The sequence below is a fragment of the Antechinus flavipes genome, chromosome 3, assembly GCF_016432865.1.
Source record: "Antechinus flavipes isolate AdamAnt ecotype Samford, QLD, Australia chromosome 3, AdamAnt_v2, whole genome shotgun sequence".
Lineage (NCBI taxonomy): Eukaryota > Metazoa > Chordata > Mammalia > Dasyuromorphia > Dasyuridae > Antechinus > Antechinus flavipes.
The window spans coordinates 572883334-572904564 of NC_067400.1; the positions used below are offsets into that span (position 1 = coordinate 572883334).

Below are 21231 nucleotides of genomic sequence, written 5' to 3' on the forward strand. Positions count from 1 at the left end.
TTTCCCCTGCTCATGTGACCAGAAATCCTTCTTCTGTTGTGTTGTAGGCAAGTTTCTTTTTATTCCCTGTCTTTCCAGAAAACAAAACTCCCACATGATAACACACAAAACATCTTCTCTCATTGGTTATGAGTTTAGAAATGTGTCTTGACAAAAAGACATGAGAATAAAGCCCTTTGAAGGCTCTGAGCAGCAGGAAGAAGGTTGCCGTCGTTGTAGCAGGTTAGTAGTCGTGATCAGGAGAATTAGGAGAGGCGGGTCTGGGAAGAAAAGAGGATGAGATTTCCTGGGGAATCCTGTGGTTTGGACTGTGACAGTGCCCAGCTCCCGGGACACGGCACCCAACCACCCTGTCCCCACGTTCCCCCGTCTCTAAAGCAGGGCTACGCGTGTCCTACCTGTTTGTTCAGGGAAATGCACCTGGCTGGCTTTGAAGATCTCGGTGTGTGCGATGTGGTGTTCCTGTATCTGAAGCTCAGAACATTGTGCTGTGCACAGCGTAGGCTCTGGAGACAGGACTGTTGAATTGAAATGCTCCTGCTTATATTTTTTGGTGTGTGTGTGGGCTCTCTTTGTCAGGTGTTTGCACTGTCTACACATCCTTATGGCTGTCGAGTCATTCAGAGGATCCTGGAGCACTGTCTTCCGGAACAGACGCTTCCCATCTTAGAGGAGCTTCACCAGCACACGGAGCAGCTCGTCCAGGTAGTGGAGAGTCCAGAAAAGGCAGGGGGATGGCAAGCATCAGATCCAGTTGTGACCTAGTAGCATGAGGATCTGCTTCAGAAAGATGAACTTGATCCTCCCTAATACTGTTGGAAGCAGCCTGCCCCTCATTTGAGAATGGTGTGGGTTGGCAATGGAGTCGTTCACTATAATTCTAGCTTCTTATTCTGACTCTGTCACCAAATAGTTCTTGGTCCTTGGGGAACACAGGGTCCTTTTTAATAAAGAGAGGTCTTATCTATCATATTGTCAAGAGCTCTGGAATGGGGGTTGCTGCTCTGGGCTCTGCCACCAACTGCTGTGAGACATACTCTACAAGTTACATATTCTGTTCCCCTCTGTGATCCTGGGTTTTTTATTTTTTAAATTTTTATATAAAACTTTTATTTTCAAAATATATGTATAGATAATTTTTAATGTCCACCTTTGCAAAAACCTTTGTTAGAATTATTTTTTTCTCCCTCCCTTCTCCATACCCCCCTGGGTGACAAGTAATCTAATAAAATAAATAATACTTTGTGTCAAGTAAAGTACTTCAAACTTTTTTTCAAGTAGATAAGTTGCCATATAGATATTGTCTGCTCATTTCTGTAAATGAACTATTTCCCTCGTATATAACATCCAAGAGAAACATGTTGGTAGCCTCAAAAGACTACATTTTTAAGTCTTTGACATAGTATGAATGATATGTATTTTTATCCACTTTGTTTCCTTTTACAATGGGGTATTTTTTAAAGCCTTTCCTTGCCAGTTTTGATAGAGCACATTTAAGAAGAATACGTATCTGAATAAAAAGATAGTAGTTTAGCCTTTTAATTTTAAATTCTGGGAGGTCTGAAATGAAGAAATCGGAATGAGGAAGTATATAGACTATATGTTTTAAAAGTGCCTAGATCTAAAATAACACTTCTTCATGAACATCCTGAGGAATTAGGACTTTTCTTTACTCTAAAACATTGAATTAATGCCATAGCATTTTAACGGTCACATTTTCTCCATTCCTGTCATTATCTCAATCCTTCTACTCCATCAACCTATTGCAAGTTATCAGACATTTTCAATGTCTTTTAGAGTCCTATATCAAATGGGTTTGCTAAAGAAACCCCAAGTAGTATATTTTAGCTCTTAGTGGCCTTTTATATTGAAACCATTTGCTAGCTCTAACAAAATGGACCAGATTTGTAAAGTCCTCCAACTTCTTGGACATTTTGAAATTGTGTAGCTTTGTTCATCAACAGAACCATCTCAAACCTTCAGGAAGAAATTATGTTGATGAGACTTAAGGAATTGTGTAGAACCGTGGAAATTAGTTTGAATGTAAGCTTGGCTCTTCTCTTTGTCGTGTCAACAGGACCAGTATGGAAACTATGTAATCCAACATGTATTGGAGCATGGTCGTCCTGAGGATAAAAGCAAAATCGTAGCAGAAATAAGAGGGAATGTGCTTGTGTTAAGTCAGCACAAATTTGCAAGGTATGTACATGGTTTAGATCCTACAACAGCTGTATATTGTATAATCTGGATTTCAGGAGATGAGGAGATTAAATGAGGTTTTGGATAAATGCACATGGAATAAACCATGTTGTTAATGAAGAAAAGTTCTCTTCTTTGATGGGAAACCAAATGGCCTTGGGTTGGTTAAATGTTAAGTAAAGCCAGCCCTGTCCCTAATTCAGTCCCTTTCTTTGCATCTTTGAGCACTCAAGCAGTTTTCCTTAGTTCTTGGGGAATCCATTTTTACATTCTAACATTCAAGGAAATGGGCCCAAAGTATCTAGAAGCTTCATTATTCCTCCAGCAGGAATTTCCAGACCCTTTCACCCCTTGGTGAATTCACATTTTTACTAGCTTTGAACTTGTACAGTGAATGATGTTTTACAAGTTCAGTTCTAATGATGGAAATCCAAACGACTGAGTTGATTCATCTGTCCTGATTTTACATACTTGGTTTTCAAAAATGATTGTCAAAAACAAGGGAATCCTGGTACAATGTCTTTGCTGACCTTACTGGGTTGTTAGTCCTTCACCTATATTGTTTGAGCATTATCTGTCTACTGTCTTAACTGGTTGCTTTGGAGTGATAAATAGCCTTCTTTCCATATCTTGTTAGATTCATTCTAGCCAGGGTGATTTAGGTATTAAATCCCATAGATTAAAATTCATTGTTTCCATTTTAATTATGGAAATTGGTGAATGCATGAGCTTCCCTTGTGCCTACTCTATATGTCTGCTCTTGATTAGGTGAAATTCAAAGTCATTCTTTTCAGCCATAGGATTGGATCTACCCTTTTCTCCTGACCAACTTCATGTATTCTGCCTATCTTTTTGTGGTAGGATGTCCAGTATGGTCCCGACCATTTCACAAATGATGTAGAATGTGAAGGATCACTGACATTCAGATTTAGGATCCATAGTACAACTAACTCAGTTATTTCCTAAGTTCTAGCAATAGAAATGGTAGAACTGTCCCAGCTTCTATTCTTTTAGGGCGAGGTGTATAAATACCCAAATTAAATTACTTTTTAAAAATAGCAACCTAATTCCTGGTGGAATTATACTATGGCTTGGAAAGAAAGAGTAAATAAATCACAATTTTCCAAATTCCAATAGAGTCGATGAGAAGCCTGACCACTAAATTTTATAAATTTGGCAGGACCAATTTTATAAAGGACCAATTTTACATTGCAAACATCTGTTAGCATCATTTGAAAGAATGTTGGAGGAGACAGGATTTCTGTCTCAATACATGAGGCATCAGAAGAAGATTTAGGATTGTTTGGTTTTGGCTTTTCCTCAGATACCAGAATTAGTACTAAATTTTCAATACAGCAGGACTGGGAATTTTTTTGTTTTAATTTTTAATAATATAGCTTGCTTTAAAAATTTACTTTGATTTATAAATATATTCTTTACCCTCACTGACCCAGTTAGCCATCTTTTGGAACAAAGAATTAAAATGAAATATTAAAAAGCAGTTTAACAAGACTAACAGACACATTACTCATCTGAAAATCTATGCAGCCTTCTTTTACACATAGATACAAACTTCTGCAAAGGAGCGGGGGTCAGCCCTTTTTCTTATCTCAGTGCTCCCTTTTGTGGGACATTTCTGTTGTAATAAGCAGAGTATATTTTATTTTCTTGCTTTTTTCTTCCTTCTCTTTACATCATGTTTTGTCTTCTTCGCTTCTATATCTTTCATGTCATTGTTTCTTAATGTATATTTCTTAATAGGATTTTATACCATTCCTGTTCCAATTTCTTTGGCCATTCTCTCAATGCTAGACTTCTAGATAATTTTCTTCTCTTTGTCACCACTGAATGTACTTGTATTGGACCCTTATATCCTTCTTCTCTTAAGCTAGTTATGTGGCTGTCGGGTTTAAGGGCAGGGGCCTTTTTTCCAGTTTGTGCTTTACAACTATGGAATGGGCATTCAGTAAGCACCTACTGTATGCCAAATACTGTGGATATAAAATAAAAAGTGAAAATTGCCCCAGATGCAGATGGGGGAGAATAACACAGACACTATGCAAGGTATTTGCAGGGTATTCCAGAATTTCTTAGTGCTGTTATTAAGCTATTGAAAGCTTAAGACTTCTAGGATTCCCTGTGTAAGGTAATTATACTCTCCAAGTGGGGGAGAGTGGTACTAGCAGTTGAAAGAGATCAGGAAAGGCCTCAGATAGTAGGTTATCATTTGAAGTGAGTTTCATAGGGAAAGAAAAATTCTTAGAGGCTAAGGTGAGGGTGTGCGGTAGGCATGAGACTGCCCTGGGCAGAGGTGGGATGTGAGGATTACCAAGGGGAGGACGGCTTTGGCTGGACCAGAATAGTGGAAGAGGCCTAATAAGTAATGAAAGTTAGCAGAGGGTACATTGCAGTAGAGTTTGATTTGGTCTTAGCTTAAGGAACAGAGGAGTCACAACTGTGCTTTTTAGTGATCTCTTTGGATTGAAAAACATAAAAGCTAGAAGCAGGGAAACCAAGTCAAAATTTAATGCAGTGTTCTCACAAGAGCCTGTGGCCTCTCAGGTTGGACGTTGAATGAATGCAAAAGTATAAGGGAGGTAGAATCAAGATGTGGCAGTTATCTGGATATAGGTGATCAGAGGGATAATTTCAGGATATCCATTTCAAAATACCAATTAGGCAGTTGATGATGTAGGACTGGAACTTAGGAGAGGTACCAGGTCTGGATGTGGAGACCTGGGCAGCCTTTATAGAAATGGTAATTGAACCCAGGAGAATTGATGAGGTAATGAAGCAGAGGTTGGGAATTACCTCTCTGGGATCCATTCTGGATTGAGCAGGAAGGACTGTAAGAGAAACTCTTAAGATCCTTTCTACATAAGGTTTATTCTTATTAACATCAACACTAAGAACAATAAACATTTGTTGTATGCTTATAATACTCTGCTATGTGCTGGGGACACAGGGAACATTAATATAGCCAAACAGGTGGAAAGAGTGTGCTAAGCATCCAGAGATGGTTTGTGTGATGTGAGAAGTGATGATGTTTAGGCGTGTTGTTTATTAGAATGAAGCACTTAAAATTCTGTCATGAAGCATATTCAGCTGTACCTGGGGCCAGAGCAGCCTAAAGCAAGGTTTCTTCAGCTTTCTCCACATGCTATCCCTAAGAAATTTTTACCTGACCCTGTATATATTGAATGCTTTGGAGTGATACAAAAATGGTTTTGGAGCTCTTTCCACATATCTAGTATTTCAAATTTTTTGTATCCAAGAAATATAGTTATGTAAAAAGAGATAAACAGACCAGACATTTATAGATAAATTATAATTTCTTGACACTCCCCCTCCCCCCATTCAGTTAGGCGATCCCATGTGGAATTGTGACCCACAGTTTAAAAAGCTGGTCTCTAGAGAGACGTGGGATAGAGGTGTTGACACAACAAAGAGGGAAACAGACTTAGGAAAACTTGGAATTTTAATTATCCATCTTTTGATTTTTTAAAAATTTATTTATAGGTTTTATTCTATTTTAAAAATAAACACTTGGTTAAATCCAAAGTCAATTTATAATAGTGGGAAAAAAATACAGTTCCATATCCTGATTACAGATTTGATTCTATTTAGTTCTTTGTTTTGAACAAGAAATATGATGAAGTAATCCATCCCATAGGTTCTAATGCGATTTGCAACAAATTTAAACTCCAAGAGCTGATAAATTGTAAAAATTTGACAATGTGACAAAAATTATACTCCTTGAACATATGAAATTAAATTAGCCTCTTTAACACATCTTTATTTAGTGAAGACATCTATGTCTCCAGATAATATAATCTGGTGGAATTTTTCTCCTCCCCTTTAAATTCTTTTTTTTTTTTTTAAGCAATTTTTTTTGTATCATGTACATTCCTATCCTACCCCTCCTAGAGAACCATTCCTAACAATAAAAGCATTCAGTAAAAATAACCAGCCAAATATAATATTATATGTAGTATTCCACACCCCTATAGCCCTGCAACTTATTGCAAATAAAAGGAAATATCTCATCTCACTCCTTTGGGGCTAAATTTGATATCATCATGTGCATGCTGATGAATGTTTTAACAACTAACTCTCTCCTAAAAATATACATACTCAGTAAACTAACCTATATTAGTAATTTTCTTCATCACGTTTTAAAGTTTAGACAGTCAACAAAATGGTAAATCAAGCCCTGCTTTATAGTATTTGCCGGTTACTGAAGTGTTAATGCTCACATCAAAAATATGATGGTCATTTCTTGAATTTGTAGAAGCCAGCTTCAACATACCCCTTTAATTCATTTTCATTTATTTTGTTGTTCTTTCTATCTTTTCAATTATAGACATTGTGTATATCTATGCACAATATAGACTTTGTTGTTTCCATGGCTTTTCTTACTTTGTATCAATTCATTTAAGTCTTCCCTTTCTTCTATGCATTTATTATATTCATTGTTTCTTATAAATAATATTCGATTACATTCACCTAACAATTAGTTTACCTGAGATTTCTACTACAAAAAATGTTGCTTTAAGTATTTTGTGCCCTTTTTAAAAAAAAAAAAGCATTATTCTAAAGGGTATAAATTTCAGTTTTTTTTTTTTTTTTTTTTTAACATTAATCCAAAAGATATTCCAGATTGTTGGAATGATTCATAGTTTCATGCAACAATGTGTCATTGCATCTCTATCTGCAACCTCTCCAACTTTCTTTCTGTTCAGCTAAGATCAGTCTTCTTGCCCTTCACAATTCAATGCACAAGATATATTGACAAGAGTCGATCAAAATAGATCTCACCACTGGCCATGTCCAAAGAGTTTTGTCTGGTTCTACCTTCCGAGTCTTTTACCTCTTATCAGGAGTTTGGGTAGCATGTTTGGTCATTGTTGTTCATTATTTTGTCATTTCTGACCCATTTGGAATTTTTTTTAACATACTGGAATGGTTTGCTATGTCTTCCAGATCATTTTACAGATGAGGAAACTGAGTCAAAAAGGGTTTAAGTGACTGGGGTCACACATCTAGTAAATATCTAAGGATGGATTTGGACTCAGGAGAAAAGTCTTCCTAACTGCAGACCTATGCTAAATCCATTGAATCTCCCAGCTGCTCAAGTTTCAGCTTTAGTACTCTGAAACCCTGGTTGCCATGCTAGTAAGAGTTCAGCACAGTAGTATTTCAATTCATGTATACATATCTGTGGAGCCTGTTTTGCTTGGGAATGATTCTGCCCTTAATCCGCCTTTCCTCTAATTCCTTCTAATACCTTCTTCCCTTTCTCTCCTGTTTCCCTGGTGAGTGAAGAGTGTGTGTGTGTGTGTGTGTGTTTCTCCTTTTTTTGATTAGTTCAGATAAAGATTCAAACATCAGTCACTTTCCCTCCTTCCTTATTTGCATAGATGTCTATTTGTACATCCTGATTATGTGCTTATGTGTTAGATTTTCCCTAACCTTCCTTCCTTCCTCCCTTCCTTTCTACCCTTCTCCCCATTCCTGTTCCCCTCTTTCCATTCTTTTCTTAAGATCATCAAGACATAACAGAACCACTCCCAGACCATGTCTAATTGGAATCCCTCTATGACCCCTGATGATGATAGGGTTAAGAAGGGACACATGTTTCATCTCCTCATATCTGAATGTAAGCAGTTTATCCTTACTTAGTCCTTTATCGTTGTTTATTCATGTTTATCTTTTTGTATTTCTCTTGACTCCTATGTTTGTATTTCAGATTTTTTCTACAGTTTGAGTAGTTTTTTCAGGAATGCTTGAAACTATTTTATGAAAGACTTATTTTTCCCACCATAGCATTATACTCAGTTTGATAGGTAAGATATTCTTGACCATAAGCCCCATAGTCCTTGCCATCTGGAATATCTTATTCCAATTTTTCCACTCCTTCTTAGAGTGAATAGTAAATTTTATGTGGACTTGACTTTGACTCCTTAGTACTTGAATTCTTTCTTGCTGCTTGCTTTATTTTTTCTTTGATGTAAAAGCTTTGAATTTTGGCTATGATGTTGCTGGGAATTTTCATCATGACTTCTTTTAGGAGGTGCTTGATTAATTTTTCCTATTTTTTACTTTGCCTTCTAGTTCAAAGAATTCAGAAGCATTTACTCTTAAGATTTCTTGAAATAGAACATCTAAACTTTATTTTTGATCATGGCGTTTAGATAGTCTAGTGACTTGTAAGTTTGTTCTAATTTGCTCTGTTTTCTGGGTCATTTGGTTCTCTGTGTTTTTTTTTTTTTAAAGCCTTTTGAAGTTTTAATATTTCTTGTTGCCTCATGGAGTCACTGACTTCCATTTGGTACATTTGAATTTTTTTAGAGTTTGTTGCTTAGGCAAAGTTTTGTACCACTTGTTCCAAGCTTATTTCCTTTTCATTTCTTTAGTTCTCATTTATTTTCCAATTTGTTTTCCCTCAAGTTCTCTCATTTTGTTTATAAAAACATTAAAAAAAAAAACCCAAACAACTCTTGCTTCACTTTTTCTAGGCATTCTCACTCTGTTTGTGTCCAAGCTCTATTTTTCTGAGGTATTTTTATAGGTGCTTTGAATTCATTGTCATTACCATATTATTGTTTTTGTATAAATTGTTCTCTTGGTTCTATTTACTTCACTTTACATCAGTTCATGTGGATCCTTTCAGGTTACTCTTAAACCTCCTCCATGTTTTATAGCACAATAGACTTTCATCACATATTAATGCTTTCACTTGTTCAACCATTCCCTAATTTATGTGCAGTCTCTTAAGTATCTTTGCCATTAAAAAAAAAGATATAGGTAAATATTTTTATATATCCTTAGTTAGAATTTGTTTTGCTTAGAACTAATCTCTTTCTTAATCTACTTTACCTCACCATTTTGTTGCAAGTATAAAATTAAATCTTTGTAAAATGCTTAGCATAGTGCCTGACACATAGTAAATACTACATAATGCTTGCTTCCTTAATCTGTGCTCTTTTGCTCTTTAATTCTCCTTACTTTCTCCTCTCTCCCTCCTGTTTCCTTGTTGAATAAAGGTATTTCTGTTTCCTAGTATGCGTAGTATATTTAAATACATGTTTAAATATCTTCTCAAGTCCTGTTTATATAATTTACACCAACCTTTTAGGAATTCTAGTAGTATATTTAAGTACATGTTTAAATATCTTCTCATGTCTTGTTTATATAACTTTCACCAACCTTTTAGGAATTGTAGTTGAATTTGTTTCTAAGTCTTTATTGCTTGTAGATGTTTTGGTGACATTCTTTTCTCCTGTTTTTGTGTCTTGAGCACTTCTGCCCCCATAACGGCTTATTATGGTGGAGTTTTTTAGGTTTTCTTAATTTTAGCCTATTTCTAGACTTCATATCTGTTGTTAGGACTGAGTTCTGCAGCACTCTGGAGATGAAGGTCTGAGCTGATTCTGGTGCTGCTTTCTTAGGGTATTCAGTGTTGTGGGGACAGTCTGGGGAGAACCGCAAGCTTCATATGTTCCTAGAGTGGTCTGATATAGGGCAGACTCTTAATTATTGTCTCCTTGTTCTGAGCTCTTCAAGTCCCAGATCTAAATTTAGGTTTAAGAAAGAAAAGATGCTGCTGAACTCCACTTCATTAGTCAGATTTAGTTGCTGAAGACTTGATGGTTTACTTAAAAGATACTAAACCTGATGGATTCACTGATTGTTTGCCTCTATTAGCTAAAAACTAAGTAAAATAGAAAATAGACACCTATTTCTAGTGTGAGTACATTTTCAATATTTGCAAATTCTTAAAGCAGTACCTTTTTATAATAGGAAAAGTTGGCAACAAAGTGGCAATGATCTCTAAGGGATATACTTTTACTTTTATATTACTTTATAGTTTTCTACCTTAGTGTGGTCTGTTTTTTTGGTAAAGGTACTCCATGGTAATGAGGGATGTCTATACTTTTAATGTCCTTATTCTGAAACCAATTTAAAGCTTTCATCTCTACACTCGCCAAGAATTTGGTTCACTTTGCTCTTTTCTTTTTAGTTGATCTCTTAGTTAATTTTGTCTAGCTCTTAAACAACATTAAAAACTTTTATCATCATTGCTATATCTTTTGCCGTTTAGTTAATTTCTCCTTTATGACTTCAAGTGCTACTCCATTTGGTGCATATATATTAATAATGATTGCCTTGTTACTTGTGTTTTTTTTTTATGCATATCATTTTCCTGTTGATCTCTATTGGTATTTTCATTTTTGCTTTGTTCATGTACTTGTAGCACTTGCTTTTTTTAATTTACCTGATACATGGTAAATTGTGTTGCAACTTTATTTTCATTCTGAGATACATAGATAGACAGAGGCAGATAGATAGGTATGTGTATGTAGACAACAAATTATTGAATTTTGTTTTTTTTTAATACATTTTAGTTCATCCACATTTAAAGTTAATGATTAACTAAGGTGGTGTTTTCTTCTATTAGTTTCTTTAATACTGCTTCTACTAAAATCCTCTTACTCTTAAATCTGGGCTTTGTCCCTGGAATTAATTTTGCTTAAAGTCTTGTGATGCCCAGAAGCACTTTCTTACCCTCCCATTTCCTGACCTTTCTGTAGTTTTTAGGTTCTAGCTAAATCATTCATTTCTTTTTCTTTTATTCATTTATCTACTTATTTCTCTTCTTACTTTAGTCCTTCTTGTTCTGCAGTCAGTTTAGAGACTAATCCATTTTTTTCGAAATGACGGCCATCTCTTCTCACGTTTATTGTCTTTTACTGAGCATATTTCTCTTCATTAGTCTATTCTGAATTTTGTTTTCTAATTTGGGGACCATGCCCTTATGAGGTATCAGTCTTGAGATCCTTCTTCTAAACATATATAAATTTTTTTTTAATGGATGTTGCTTCATCTTCCTTTTTTTGCTTTGTTTTGTCATGCTTTTAAAAAGCTCCTTAATAAGAACTTGCATATCCTTTCCCTTATGAAATAATTACTACTAATGCATCACAGTCTTCCCCAGACCAAATCTATCATAAAGTCCTCGTCTCCCATTCCCCCTAATACATATACCTCATATACAACGAGACTCTTCCTTTCATTCCCTCCGATTATGAGTGCAACATAAACTCTCTGTTCAGTTATGGATTTACCTGGAAAGTATTACCATCACCTCTTCTTCTCTCTGCCTCATCTTTCCCTTTCTTATATATACACGATATCTCCCTCTATAATTCCAGTCCCATGAAAGACACTAATAAAATTTGTCTCTTCCACTGATTGTTGTGACTGTTTCTGAGTTGAATATTCTGCTGCCTCTGGCGTCTTACTTCTTCATTAATAATTTGGCTAACTTTAGATGATGTTTGAAGATAGCATTTGGGGTTACTGTTCATAGTATCTTCCATTTTCTTCTGTGATTTCTTGTGTTTGTGCAATGAGCTTTTGTTATTTCCATATACTTTATTCATAATCCAAGATCTTCTGACTGCTTGCTAATTTTCTTTTTTCTTTTTCTTTTTCTTTTTCTTTCTTTTTTTTTTTTTTTTTTTTTTGCTCATTATTGACATCATTAAATTCTAATACTCTGCCTTGACATTTGGAGCTCAGAGTTTTTCTAGTAGTGGGTTTGGATATTCTTGTTCATGACTTTGTTGTCCTAATTCAGATCGTTTTTATAGTTTTCTTGTATTATATCTTTCATTGTGATCTACAGGGTTTTTCATTTGGTCTCTTCTTTCTGGCAGAGCTATGACCCTGAAGTTACTGCTGTGTATTCTGTCTTTCAAGTCAGGCCCTTTGGTTTGTATGAAATTCATGTCTTAGTGTGTTGGTGTTGTTTTTAATGTTGACACATGGTTTCTCTTTTGCCAACTTTTCCTTCTCTTCTGTATTTTTGTTTTCCAAATCTGTTAAATTTTGCTTCTTTGGAGAGATGGTTCTCTGTTGTGTATTTAATTTCTTGTCATCTGCAAATTGCTTTTCAAAATTTTGTTTTGAATTTTAATATCTGACCTACCTACTATTCTATTTTATTTTTTATGGATTAAATTTCTCTTTTAAACCATTGTTGAGTTTCTTGTTCCATGCTTTCTGACACAAACAGATACACACACATGTGTCTTTAATCGGGCTTTGGGTTTTACTTTGTTTTTTCTCCCCTTCTGATTTTAGGATCCTCCTTGGTTGATTTATATGTTTATCTGTTGGGCTTTAATCAAGTACTTTTTTTCCTAGTTCATTCTTTTGAGGGAGGGGAATGTTATTCTCCACTCCTTTCCTATCTTCACCCCCTTTTTTCCCTAGTGAGTAAATTTTTGAAGCCAGACTTTAAGGTGGCCGGTGACCTCAGTCTTCTAGGTTGATGGCTATGGGATCACTTGCTCAGGTCTTTGAAAGCCTTCATGGGAAAGGGAAGGCTGACCCCAGCTGAATTTTTGTTTTCTTCTCTTCAGATTAGGCATAAACACTGGCACCCATCTGACCTCTTCCTTTATTTTCTGGCTTTATTTTCTCAATGTACCTGGGCACACTTAAGATCTGAGATTTCTTGTGGCATGAGGTGTGCTTGTGAACAACAAGCATTAATTAAACTCTTATACTGTGCTCTCAGGGAGCTCATGTTCTAGTGGGGAAAGTGGCAGGCAAACAAGATTACTGAGTGTAAATTGGCGGGGAAAAAAAGGGAAAGTAAAAGGCCTCTTGTAGAAGCTCATTTTTAGTCATTCAGCCAGTCTTCTAGGCTCTAAGCTAAGCATGGGGAAAACCAAAAGCAAAAATAACCAGCTTCCTCCTGTTCTTTATTTCACTCCAGTGGGCAGGACATGGCCAGAAGGTCAGGCCCTTTCCAAGCTTGAGGCGTTGCTAGTGCTCGTGCCTCTGGTGAGCCAAGTGAACATTTGTAGTTTTCTGTTTTAGTGTATCAAAGGTTAGAGTCATCTGAGTGGCACCACAATGGGCAGAGAACTAGGTCTACAGTTAGGAAGGTCTGAATTCAAATCTGGTCACAGATATTGACCGACTCTGTGACCTGGGATAAATAATTTATGTTGGCCTGCCTCAGTCTCCTCAACTGTAAAATGGGTATGATAATAGTACCTATCCCAAGAGTTGTTGAATAAAGTTACATATCTGTAAAGCACTTTGTAAACCTAATAAACACTTAATATTGTTAATTTATGTTTTACATGTAATTCTTTTGGGGAGGAGTTGAAGTGATTTGGAGAGAGTGTCTAATAGGCTATCTTTCCATTTGCCCATTAAGTTCTTGGGTTGGGTAGCCTGGTGAGAGGCACAAATTGTGTATCAGAAACCCTCGGACCTAGTTCTGTCTCTACTATCAATTAGCTGTGTGGTACTTAGTTAGATGAGTCACCTCACAAGAAACTTAGAAGGATTTGACCAGATGATTTTGCAAAGACCCTTCCAGTCACCCTTTAAGTGACTCTTTTATGATTGTCCTTTGAAGCCATGATTAACTGGACTTACTGAGGACCAGTGTTTTGGTTTTGTTTCTGTTGTTGAAAATACAGGCATTGGGCTAGGTTCAGGTGCCTGTTAACCACATGGCTTTGTTTTCAGACCTTTTTATCGTTTTGTGTTTTAACAGCAACGTTGTAGAAAAATGTGTTACTCATGCATCTCGCACGGAGCGTGCCATGCTGATTGATGAGGTGTGCACCATGAATGATGGCCCTCACAGTGCCTTATACACCATGATGAAAGATCAATACGCCAACTATGTGGTCCAGAAAATGATCGACGTGGCCGAACCAGCTCAGCGGAAGATTGTCATGCATAAGGTATATCATTGCCCTTGATGCTCATGGAAGTCCGGGGGAGACCACTTGCAGCAATTCTGCCCTATTGTGAAGGTGCAGATTTAACACCTCCTGCACGTGGGTGACTACATTTTCAGAAGAAAGTGTTAGGTTCTTCCTTATTAAAAGTCAGAGCTCCAAAATCTGTGCTATATTACATCACTAGACTGAGAGTCAGGAAACTGGCCTCCTATCTGAACTCACTACTCATTACTTTGTGTCTGTGGATAATTATCCCTTCACCTCTCTGATCTTCAGGCTAAATGATACCTTTTAAGTAGATAGAGCATCCAGGAAATCCTCAGTTCAAATCCAGCCACAGCTATATGGCTGTATGATGCTGGGCAAGGCACTTCACTTCAGTCTGCCTGGGTTATCAATAGTGATAATGATAGTAGCCACCTCCCATGGTGTTTAGAAGGATCATTGAGGAAACACATGGAAAGTGTTTTACAAATCTTAAAGCACCATCTATCACCGTTATCACTTATGTTGTTGCTCTTGTTGTTATCTAGGTCAGGACTTCTTTTTTTTTTTCTATTCATGACCTGTTTTTGCCCAAGAAATTTTTACATAATCTTGGGTCCATAGATTTTATGAGGTAGTTGCACAAATCAAACATTTACTAATAATAAAACAGAATTTCATGAAACCCCCTTACCCCTCATTCAGGTGCAAGACCCCCATATGCAGTTGGGACCCACAATTTAAAACTCTGGGATCTAAGCTCCTAAACTTCTAGCTGTGAAGCTGAAGGAGACACACCAGAGACTGTCTAGTTCAAGCCCCTCCTTTGACAGGAGCAAACTGAAGCTTCGATGGTATTATAATTTGCCCAAGATCATATAATTAGTAAATATTTATTAAGCTCCTCAAATATTCTTGTCACTGTACTTATATTTGGTATCATAAATGCTGGCATGAGCCCATTTGACTCATACTTTCAATACTCTTTCTCCTATAGTTCATTGCCTCCCTATTCTATAAGTCTCGATTTTTGCCACCAAGGCTTCTGATGAAACAGTGCACAGACTCCATCTCCTCAAATAAACAATCAAAATCACTGTGTTTACAGAAAAGAATTTGATCATCTCATTCATACGCAGGGGATTCTGACTGATTAAACTCAATATATAAAATCTCCGAGTTATTTGCATTCTGAGAAGGAACCAAACCTTAATGAAGCTAAGGAAATAGCTCTCTGACTTTGAAATTTAAATCATCACAGAGCTGTTGGAAGAGATTTGGGGGAACAAGAGCACGCTGTGAGTTTCCTGAAATGATGCTTGCCTGAGCCTAATCATGTTTTCTTGACCAGCAAAAAGGCCGGCCCCACTCACTTTAATGAACATTTAGAGAGGCACTGTTCACAATGAGTAGATGGAGATAGGGATTAAGGGTTCAGCATTAATATGGAAGAAAGTAAAGGTCAGTGTTAGACTATCATTATGGTTTGACTTGATTAGTGCTTCTAATGACTTTCCCTCTTAAGCTACTGCTGTCCCTGGCTTGTCAGGCCCATACCCTACTTCTCTTCCCTGTGAAGTATGAACACATGAAATGAGAGTTGAAAAACCATTACTGATATGAACACTGAAGACGACAGCACCTTGCTAGAAATGGTGCTGAGATTCCTCCCTTTCCCTCTCATTCTTCCCTTCTTTTCTCTCAATTGCTTTCACTCAGTTCAGGCCTCTCTAAGTGTGCCTTGTGTGCCTTGTCCCTATCGTTCCATGTCCCTATTGTATCCTGTTCCTTCTACTGAGACCAGTTTGCAGAGACAGGGAGAGAGCGCTGAGGAAGGGACAGTCACTCTGGAAAGGAAGTATAAGATAAAAGCAAATAACGGTACACATTGTAGGAAATACCTTTTTGCTTCTTTTGCTGTTTTATTTTCTTTGATAGGACATGCCAGGAAACTAAGGGGTTTGGAGTAGAATGCTGCGTATATCAAAAGTCAAAGTTCCAACACTTTTGGAGGCTATTTCCATTGGTTTTGACATTGTGGTGTAGTCAGCTGATTGATTACTAATACCCTGACGAAGAATTACTATTGGAAACTAGCCCTCGGAAAGTGAATGGGAAAGTGAGATGATCCCTAGGTTAATGTGGCAGAGGAGTGAAAGTGGTTTATATTGTATAGAATCATCTGTTTAAAAGTTGGAATGGACCTTAAGGCTCTTCACTTCACAGATGGAGGAAATGGAGAACCTGAGAATTTAAATGACTTTTCAAAATAAATGCCTGTCCTAAGGGACAGGTGACACTGGGGTCCTGGTTTTCTGGCTCCAAACCCAGCTTGTCAGGCCAAGGCAGGGGCAGCGGATGTGACATTGGCATCTGAGGCACTGGCGCTCACTCATCACCCTGCTTCTGACTTGCTGTTTCCCTGAGTCTGGCAGTGATGACACTCTTGCCCTCACTGAGAACACAGTTCGGTAATGAGAACCTTTACTATGTACTCAGAAGTGCTGAGCCAGACATTTAGGTGGGAACCCTTCAGAAAAAGGCTTGGAAACTTGGGGAGCCAAGGCAAGGGCCAGAATTTGTGAGAGCCCCCCAAGTGAGCTTCTGCATGATCCCCAGTGCAAGGCAGTGAGGGAGAACTGCCCTGTTAGCATTGTCCCTAAACTCCTGTGCTTCATTTGACAGAAGATTCTGTTACATCCCCATTCCCTACTCTCTACTCCATTAAACATTTGCTTCCAAATATGTGTTTTCATGTTCCATGATAAATCTGATTCTTCTAAGAATCTGAATGTGGACATGAATAAGATGGATGTGGGTCTGGGTTTGGGAGCAGCCTACTCAGAAGGTGGTACAGATTGGAATTTTCCAATTGCCATTTTCATGAGGGAAAGAGAGCTGAGGATGCTCCCTGGAACCTGGGGATAATCTGGAATTACTTTCTCTTTACTTTGCATGTCTCCATAGTGGAAACATTCCAAGGAAGACGGACCATATAGGATAGGTCAAAGGAATCAGAATAGTTTCCCCTGCAGCACATGGGAGGTGTCACAAAGGCAGGATCATTATCTTCAGTTATCTATCTATCTTTCTATCTATCTATCTATAATCTGTCTTTTTTATTTGCTGTGAATCCCCATTGTCTGCTAAGCTTTTTGGATATTGCTCTCAGATGTGTCCCAGAAGTTTGGCAAATTCAGCATATCTAAATCAGGTCTTTTATCTCTCCCTGAAAACCCAACTGTCTTCCAATTTCTGGCAAAAAACACTATTTTCCTCCTAAATCACCTAGGTTCACAGTCTTGGAATCATTCCTGACTCTTGATTTTACTTCATTTTCCATTATCCAATTGGGTGCCAAGTCCCAAATGAGGGCATGAAGAATCGGACATGACAGAAATGGTTGATGAAACCCCCTTACCCCTCATTCAGGTGCAAGACCCCCATATGCAGTTGGGACCCACAATTTAAAACTCTGGGATCTAAGCTCCTAAACTTCTAGCTGTGAAGCTGAAGGAGACACACCAGAGACTGTCTAGTTCAAGCCCCTCCTTTGACAGGAGCAAACTGAAGCTTCGATGGTATTATAATTTGCCCAAGATCATATAATTAGTAAATATTTATTAAGCTCCTCAAATATTCTTGTCACTGTACTTATTTCTCTTGTACTCCCCTCCAAGTGTTTCTTGTGCACATCTGTCCGCATAGTTCATTCAATCCTTATTTCTAATTTGGACTGTTGCAATAGTTTCTCATTGGTCTCCCAGCCTCAAATATCCTCCTTCAGCTGGGCTGCCGGAAGTCCCCGCAGCACACTAATTCACATTTCTGCCATTCATGCATTCAACTGGCCAGTGTTGACCTTCTCACAGTTTGTTCCCTCATCTTTGGTGAGGATAAACCCCCCTTATTTCCCTGCCTTCTCTCTCTCCCTTCCTCCTCCCTTCTCTTCTCCTCTCCTCCTCTCTCCTCTTCCTCTCCCCTTCCCCATCCTTGGTCTTTTAGAATCCCTGACTTCCCACACAAAACTTGTTCCTGCTCTCCTAACAGTTTCTGATTCCCTTCCTCAGCCCCTTTCTTTTTGCTTTCTGTATATTGTGTTTTTCTTTATATGTGTATATAAATGGAGGAAGGAGGTCAGAGGCTGCTTTCATTTTTGTTCTTGTATCCTTGTTTCCCTTCATCGTTTAGAATGAGAGTCGCGTAATGAAGATTTAGTTTACCCCAGCCAAAATGCAGTTGAGTAGTCCTCGTGTCTGTGTCTGAGTATTTGCGTCTGTCTTAGGACAGTTGTGGCGATTGGGAAGTAGCCCTGCCACAAAATCTTGAGTGCTAAGGCTCTGATTTTTCTCCCTAATAGGAATTGGCTGAAAGTCCCTTTCCACTTCACCATTCACTGTGATTCTCTGGTTGTGTCGTCACAGTTTCGCGGCAGCCTTTCCATTCACAAACTGTTTTTCTTTCCCCAGATCCGGCCTCATATTGCTACTTTACGCAAGTACACCTATGGCAAACATATTCTGGCAAAGCTGGAAAAATACTATATGAAGAATGGGGTGGACTTGGGGCCAATTTGCGGACCACCCAATGGTATAATTTGAAGCAATGAATTCTTGAAAAAACTCAGTGGCCAACAGGCAAAATCCAACCAGCAACCGGAAATACTCCAATATACAGTTAGAAAAGGGTTAAAGGTTGCTCACCTATTACAGAGAAAATCAACTAAAAAGCCTTTGTAAATTTCTTTAATTTTATTATGCATAACATGTACTAATTATTTTTTTTAATTGACTAATTGCCCTGCTGTTTTACTGGTGTATAGGATACTTGTACATAGGTAACCGATGTACATGGAAGGCCACATATTTTGTTCACTGTTGTATCTATATTCCAAGTACAGAAACTTTCAGGGTGGTTGGTTTAAAAAAAAAGAAAAAAAAGAAAAAAAAAAGGTTTTTAACTCATCTGCCTCACTGGCAAATTTTGCAAATACTTGTTTTTCCCCCCAATTTTAGTCAAAATTCAGAAGTTCTCATTTTAGTTAAATGGCACAAAACCTGCATTTAATGCTGTTTATAAATATTAAAAGTTTCAGAGTTGCTAAAGCTTCAGTTTAAGAGAATTTTAAGTTTATGAAACTTTTTAAATTGCTTTTTTGGGGGGAGTAGAATATGCTAAAGAACTTAGCTTAGTCGATTTTTGGAAGGATGAATGCACACCCAGGACATTTTAAAAGCAGGGTGGGTGTGTTTGTTTACTGCCGACTTGATTTATTCTGTTCAAAGGCAAAATGTGATTATTTAGCATGAGAAAAAAAATCCAACTCTGCTTTGGTCTTGCTTCTATAAATATATAGTGTATACTTGGTGTAGACTTTGCATATATAAAAATTTGTAGTATTTTCTTGTTTTGATGTCTAATCTGTATCTATAATGTACCCTAGTAGTGGAACATACTTTTGATTGTACAATTGTACATTTGTAAACCTCTGTAATGTAAATGTGGAGAAGTTTGAATCAACATAAACCCGTTTTTTGGTAAGACAAAAAAATTAGCAAACCTGTGCATTTCAATGTATATTCACACCTTTTATGGTCGTAGCATATAGTGTTGTATATTGTAAATTGTAATTTCAACCAGAAGTAAATTTTTTCTTTTGAAGGAAATGTTCTTTATACAGCCTAGTTAATGTTTAAAGAGAAAAAAAGCTTGGTTTTATTTGTCACCTCGTGGAACAGTAGCGAGATCCTTTCTAAATGTTCTACAAAATGACTCAGTTAAAAAATAGTGTTTTTTTAATCTTCCAGGAGTAACATGTTTTGCTTATTTTGTGACAGTAAAAAGGACGTGCAAAGGTTCAGCCCCGCCCTGCCCCCCAATCAGAGCCCCTTCCACCTTGTAAAGTGTGAAGCCCGCCCTTTTTGTACAGAAGATGAACTGTATTTTGCATTTTGTCTACTTGTAAGTGAATGTAACATACTGTCAATTTTCCTTGTTTGAATATAGAATTGTAACACTACACGGTGTACATTTACAGAGCCTTGTGTATATTTCCAATGAACTTTTTTGCAAGCACACTTGTAACCATATGTGTATAATTAACAAACCTGTGTATGCTTATGCCTGGGCAACTATTTTTTGTAACTTGTGTAGATTGTCTCTAAACAATGTGTGATCTTTATTTTGAAAAATACACAACTTTGGAATCTGGGTTTGTGCTTTCTTTAAACCCTCTTAGTAAAGACCCCTCCAGGGCACTGGGACCCACCTCATCTGCCAGCTGGGCTCAGGTGAAATAAAACTGACTTTATGTGTGGGGTTTGGAAATAGAGGGATTCGGGGACAGTTAGCAAGTCACAGAATCAAAGTGTTCTCTCCAGATTGGGGACAAAAGGAATCCTTTCTTTTTTTAGGCTTAGATTTATTAACAGAAATTGTCTTCATCCCCTTGAGTTCTTTAGTTATCCCCCATAGCTAATGTCCCTTATAACAAAGATTTAAAGAGGTAAAGGGATGGGGGATGGAGGTCAGGCCAAACTAACCAGCATAGCTGTTGTAGGGAATCTGGGTAGGAATTAAGAGAGTTGCCTACAGTTGTAACAGCCAACATGTGTCCAAGGTGGGACTGCAGCAGGTATTAGATGGGCAAAGAAACTAACAGAGGAAATTCTTTTGAGGGGGAGGAGGAGTGGCAAGGGTTAAGTGACTTACTTAGGGTCACTTAGCTAGTAAATGTTGTCAGGCTACATTTGAACTCAGGTCCTCCTGACCCCAGTGCCCTTTGTCCACTGTACCATCCATTTTCCCCTAATGGGAAATTCTACTCAAGAACAGATTATCACCACTAATGAGAAACTACTTATGGGCCATGCAAACAATGGGATATTGGAGGAAATGACTACTGCATCTGAGGGTAGTTTCTACTTTTTAAAATTTTTATTTAACTATAGGAGAATGAAGTTAGAAATAGTTTGATATGAACTCATGATTTGGGCTGAGCAGCATTCAAGAAGTTTCCCAAAAAGGGTAATGAGGATCCCTTAGCCTAAAATTCTATTGAGAACCTTACTTAGGAGGGATGTTATCAAATATGAAATACTGGTGATTTTGGAAATGGTTCTTAGAGGAAGGAAGAGAGCACAATTAAAACGACTGATGTGGATGTGGAGGGAATTTATCAACTAATAATCATTTTTTAAAAACGCAGAAATGAAATCAAGGACAATTAAAAGGATGAACAGAAAAATGCATTGTGGAGATGCAAGTGTAC

The 21231-nt window shown here is 37.5% G+C and overlaps 1 protein-coding gene and 1 non-coding gene across 13 annotated transcripts in view; both read left to right on the forward strand.

The window, feature by feature from the left end:
- The window catches only part of PUM1 (pumilio RNA binding family member 1), a 175256-nt gene extending 155085 nt beyond the window's left edge, over positions 1–20171 (forward strand). For all 12 annotated transcript variants that reach the window (XM_051987982.1, XM_051987984.1, XM_051987983.1 and 9 more), the window contains 4 exons: positions 580–705; positions 2078–2199; positions 13784–13976; positions 18431–20171. In XM_051987982.1, the coding sequence (XP_051843942.1) occupies positions 580–705; positions 2078–2199; positions 13784–13976; positions 18431–18562 (573 nt within the window). In that variant the 3' untranslated portion in view covers positions 18563–20171. The remainder of the gene's footprint in view (positions 1–579; positions 706–2077; positions 2200–13783; positions 13977–18430) is intronic.
- On the forward strand, positions 16389–16475 carry LOC127558493 (small nucleolar RNA SNORD103/SNORD85). The gene has a single exon (XR_007952873.1). It is a non-coding gene; the product is annotated as a small nucleolar RNA SNORD103/SNORD85 (small nucleolar RNA).
- Positions 20172–21231: the final 1060 nt, after the last annotated feature.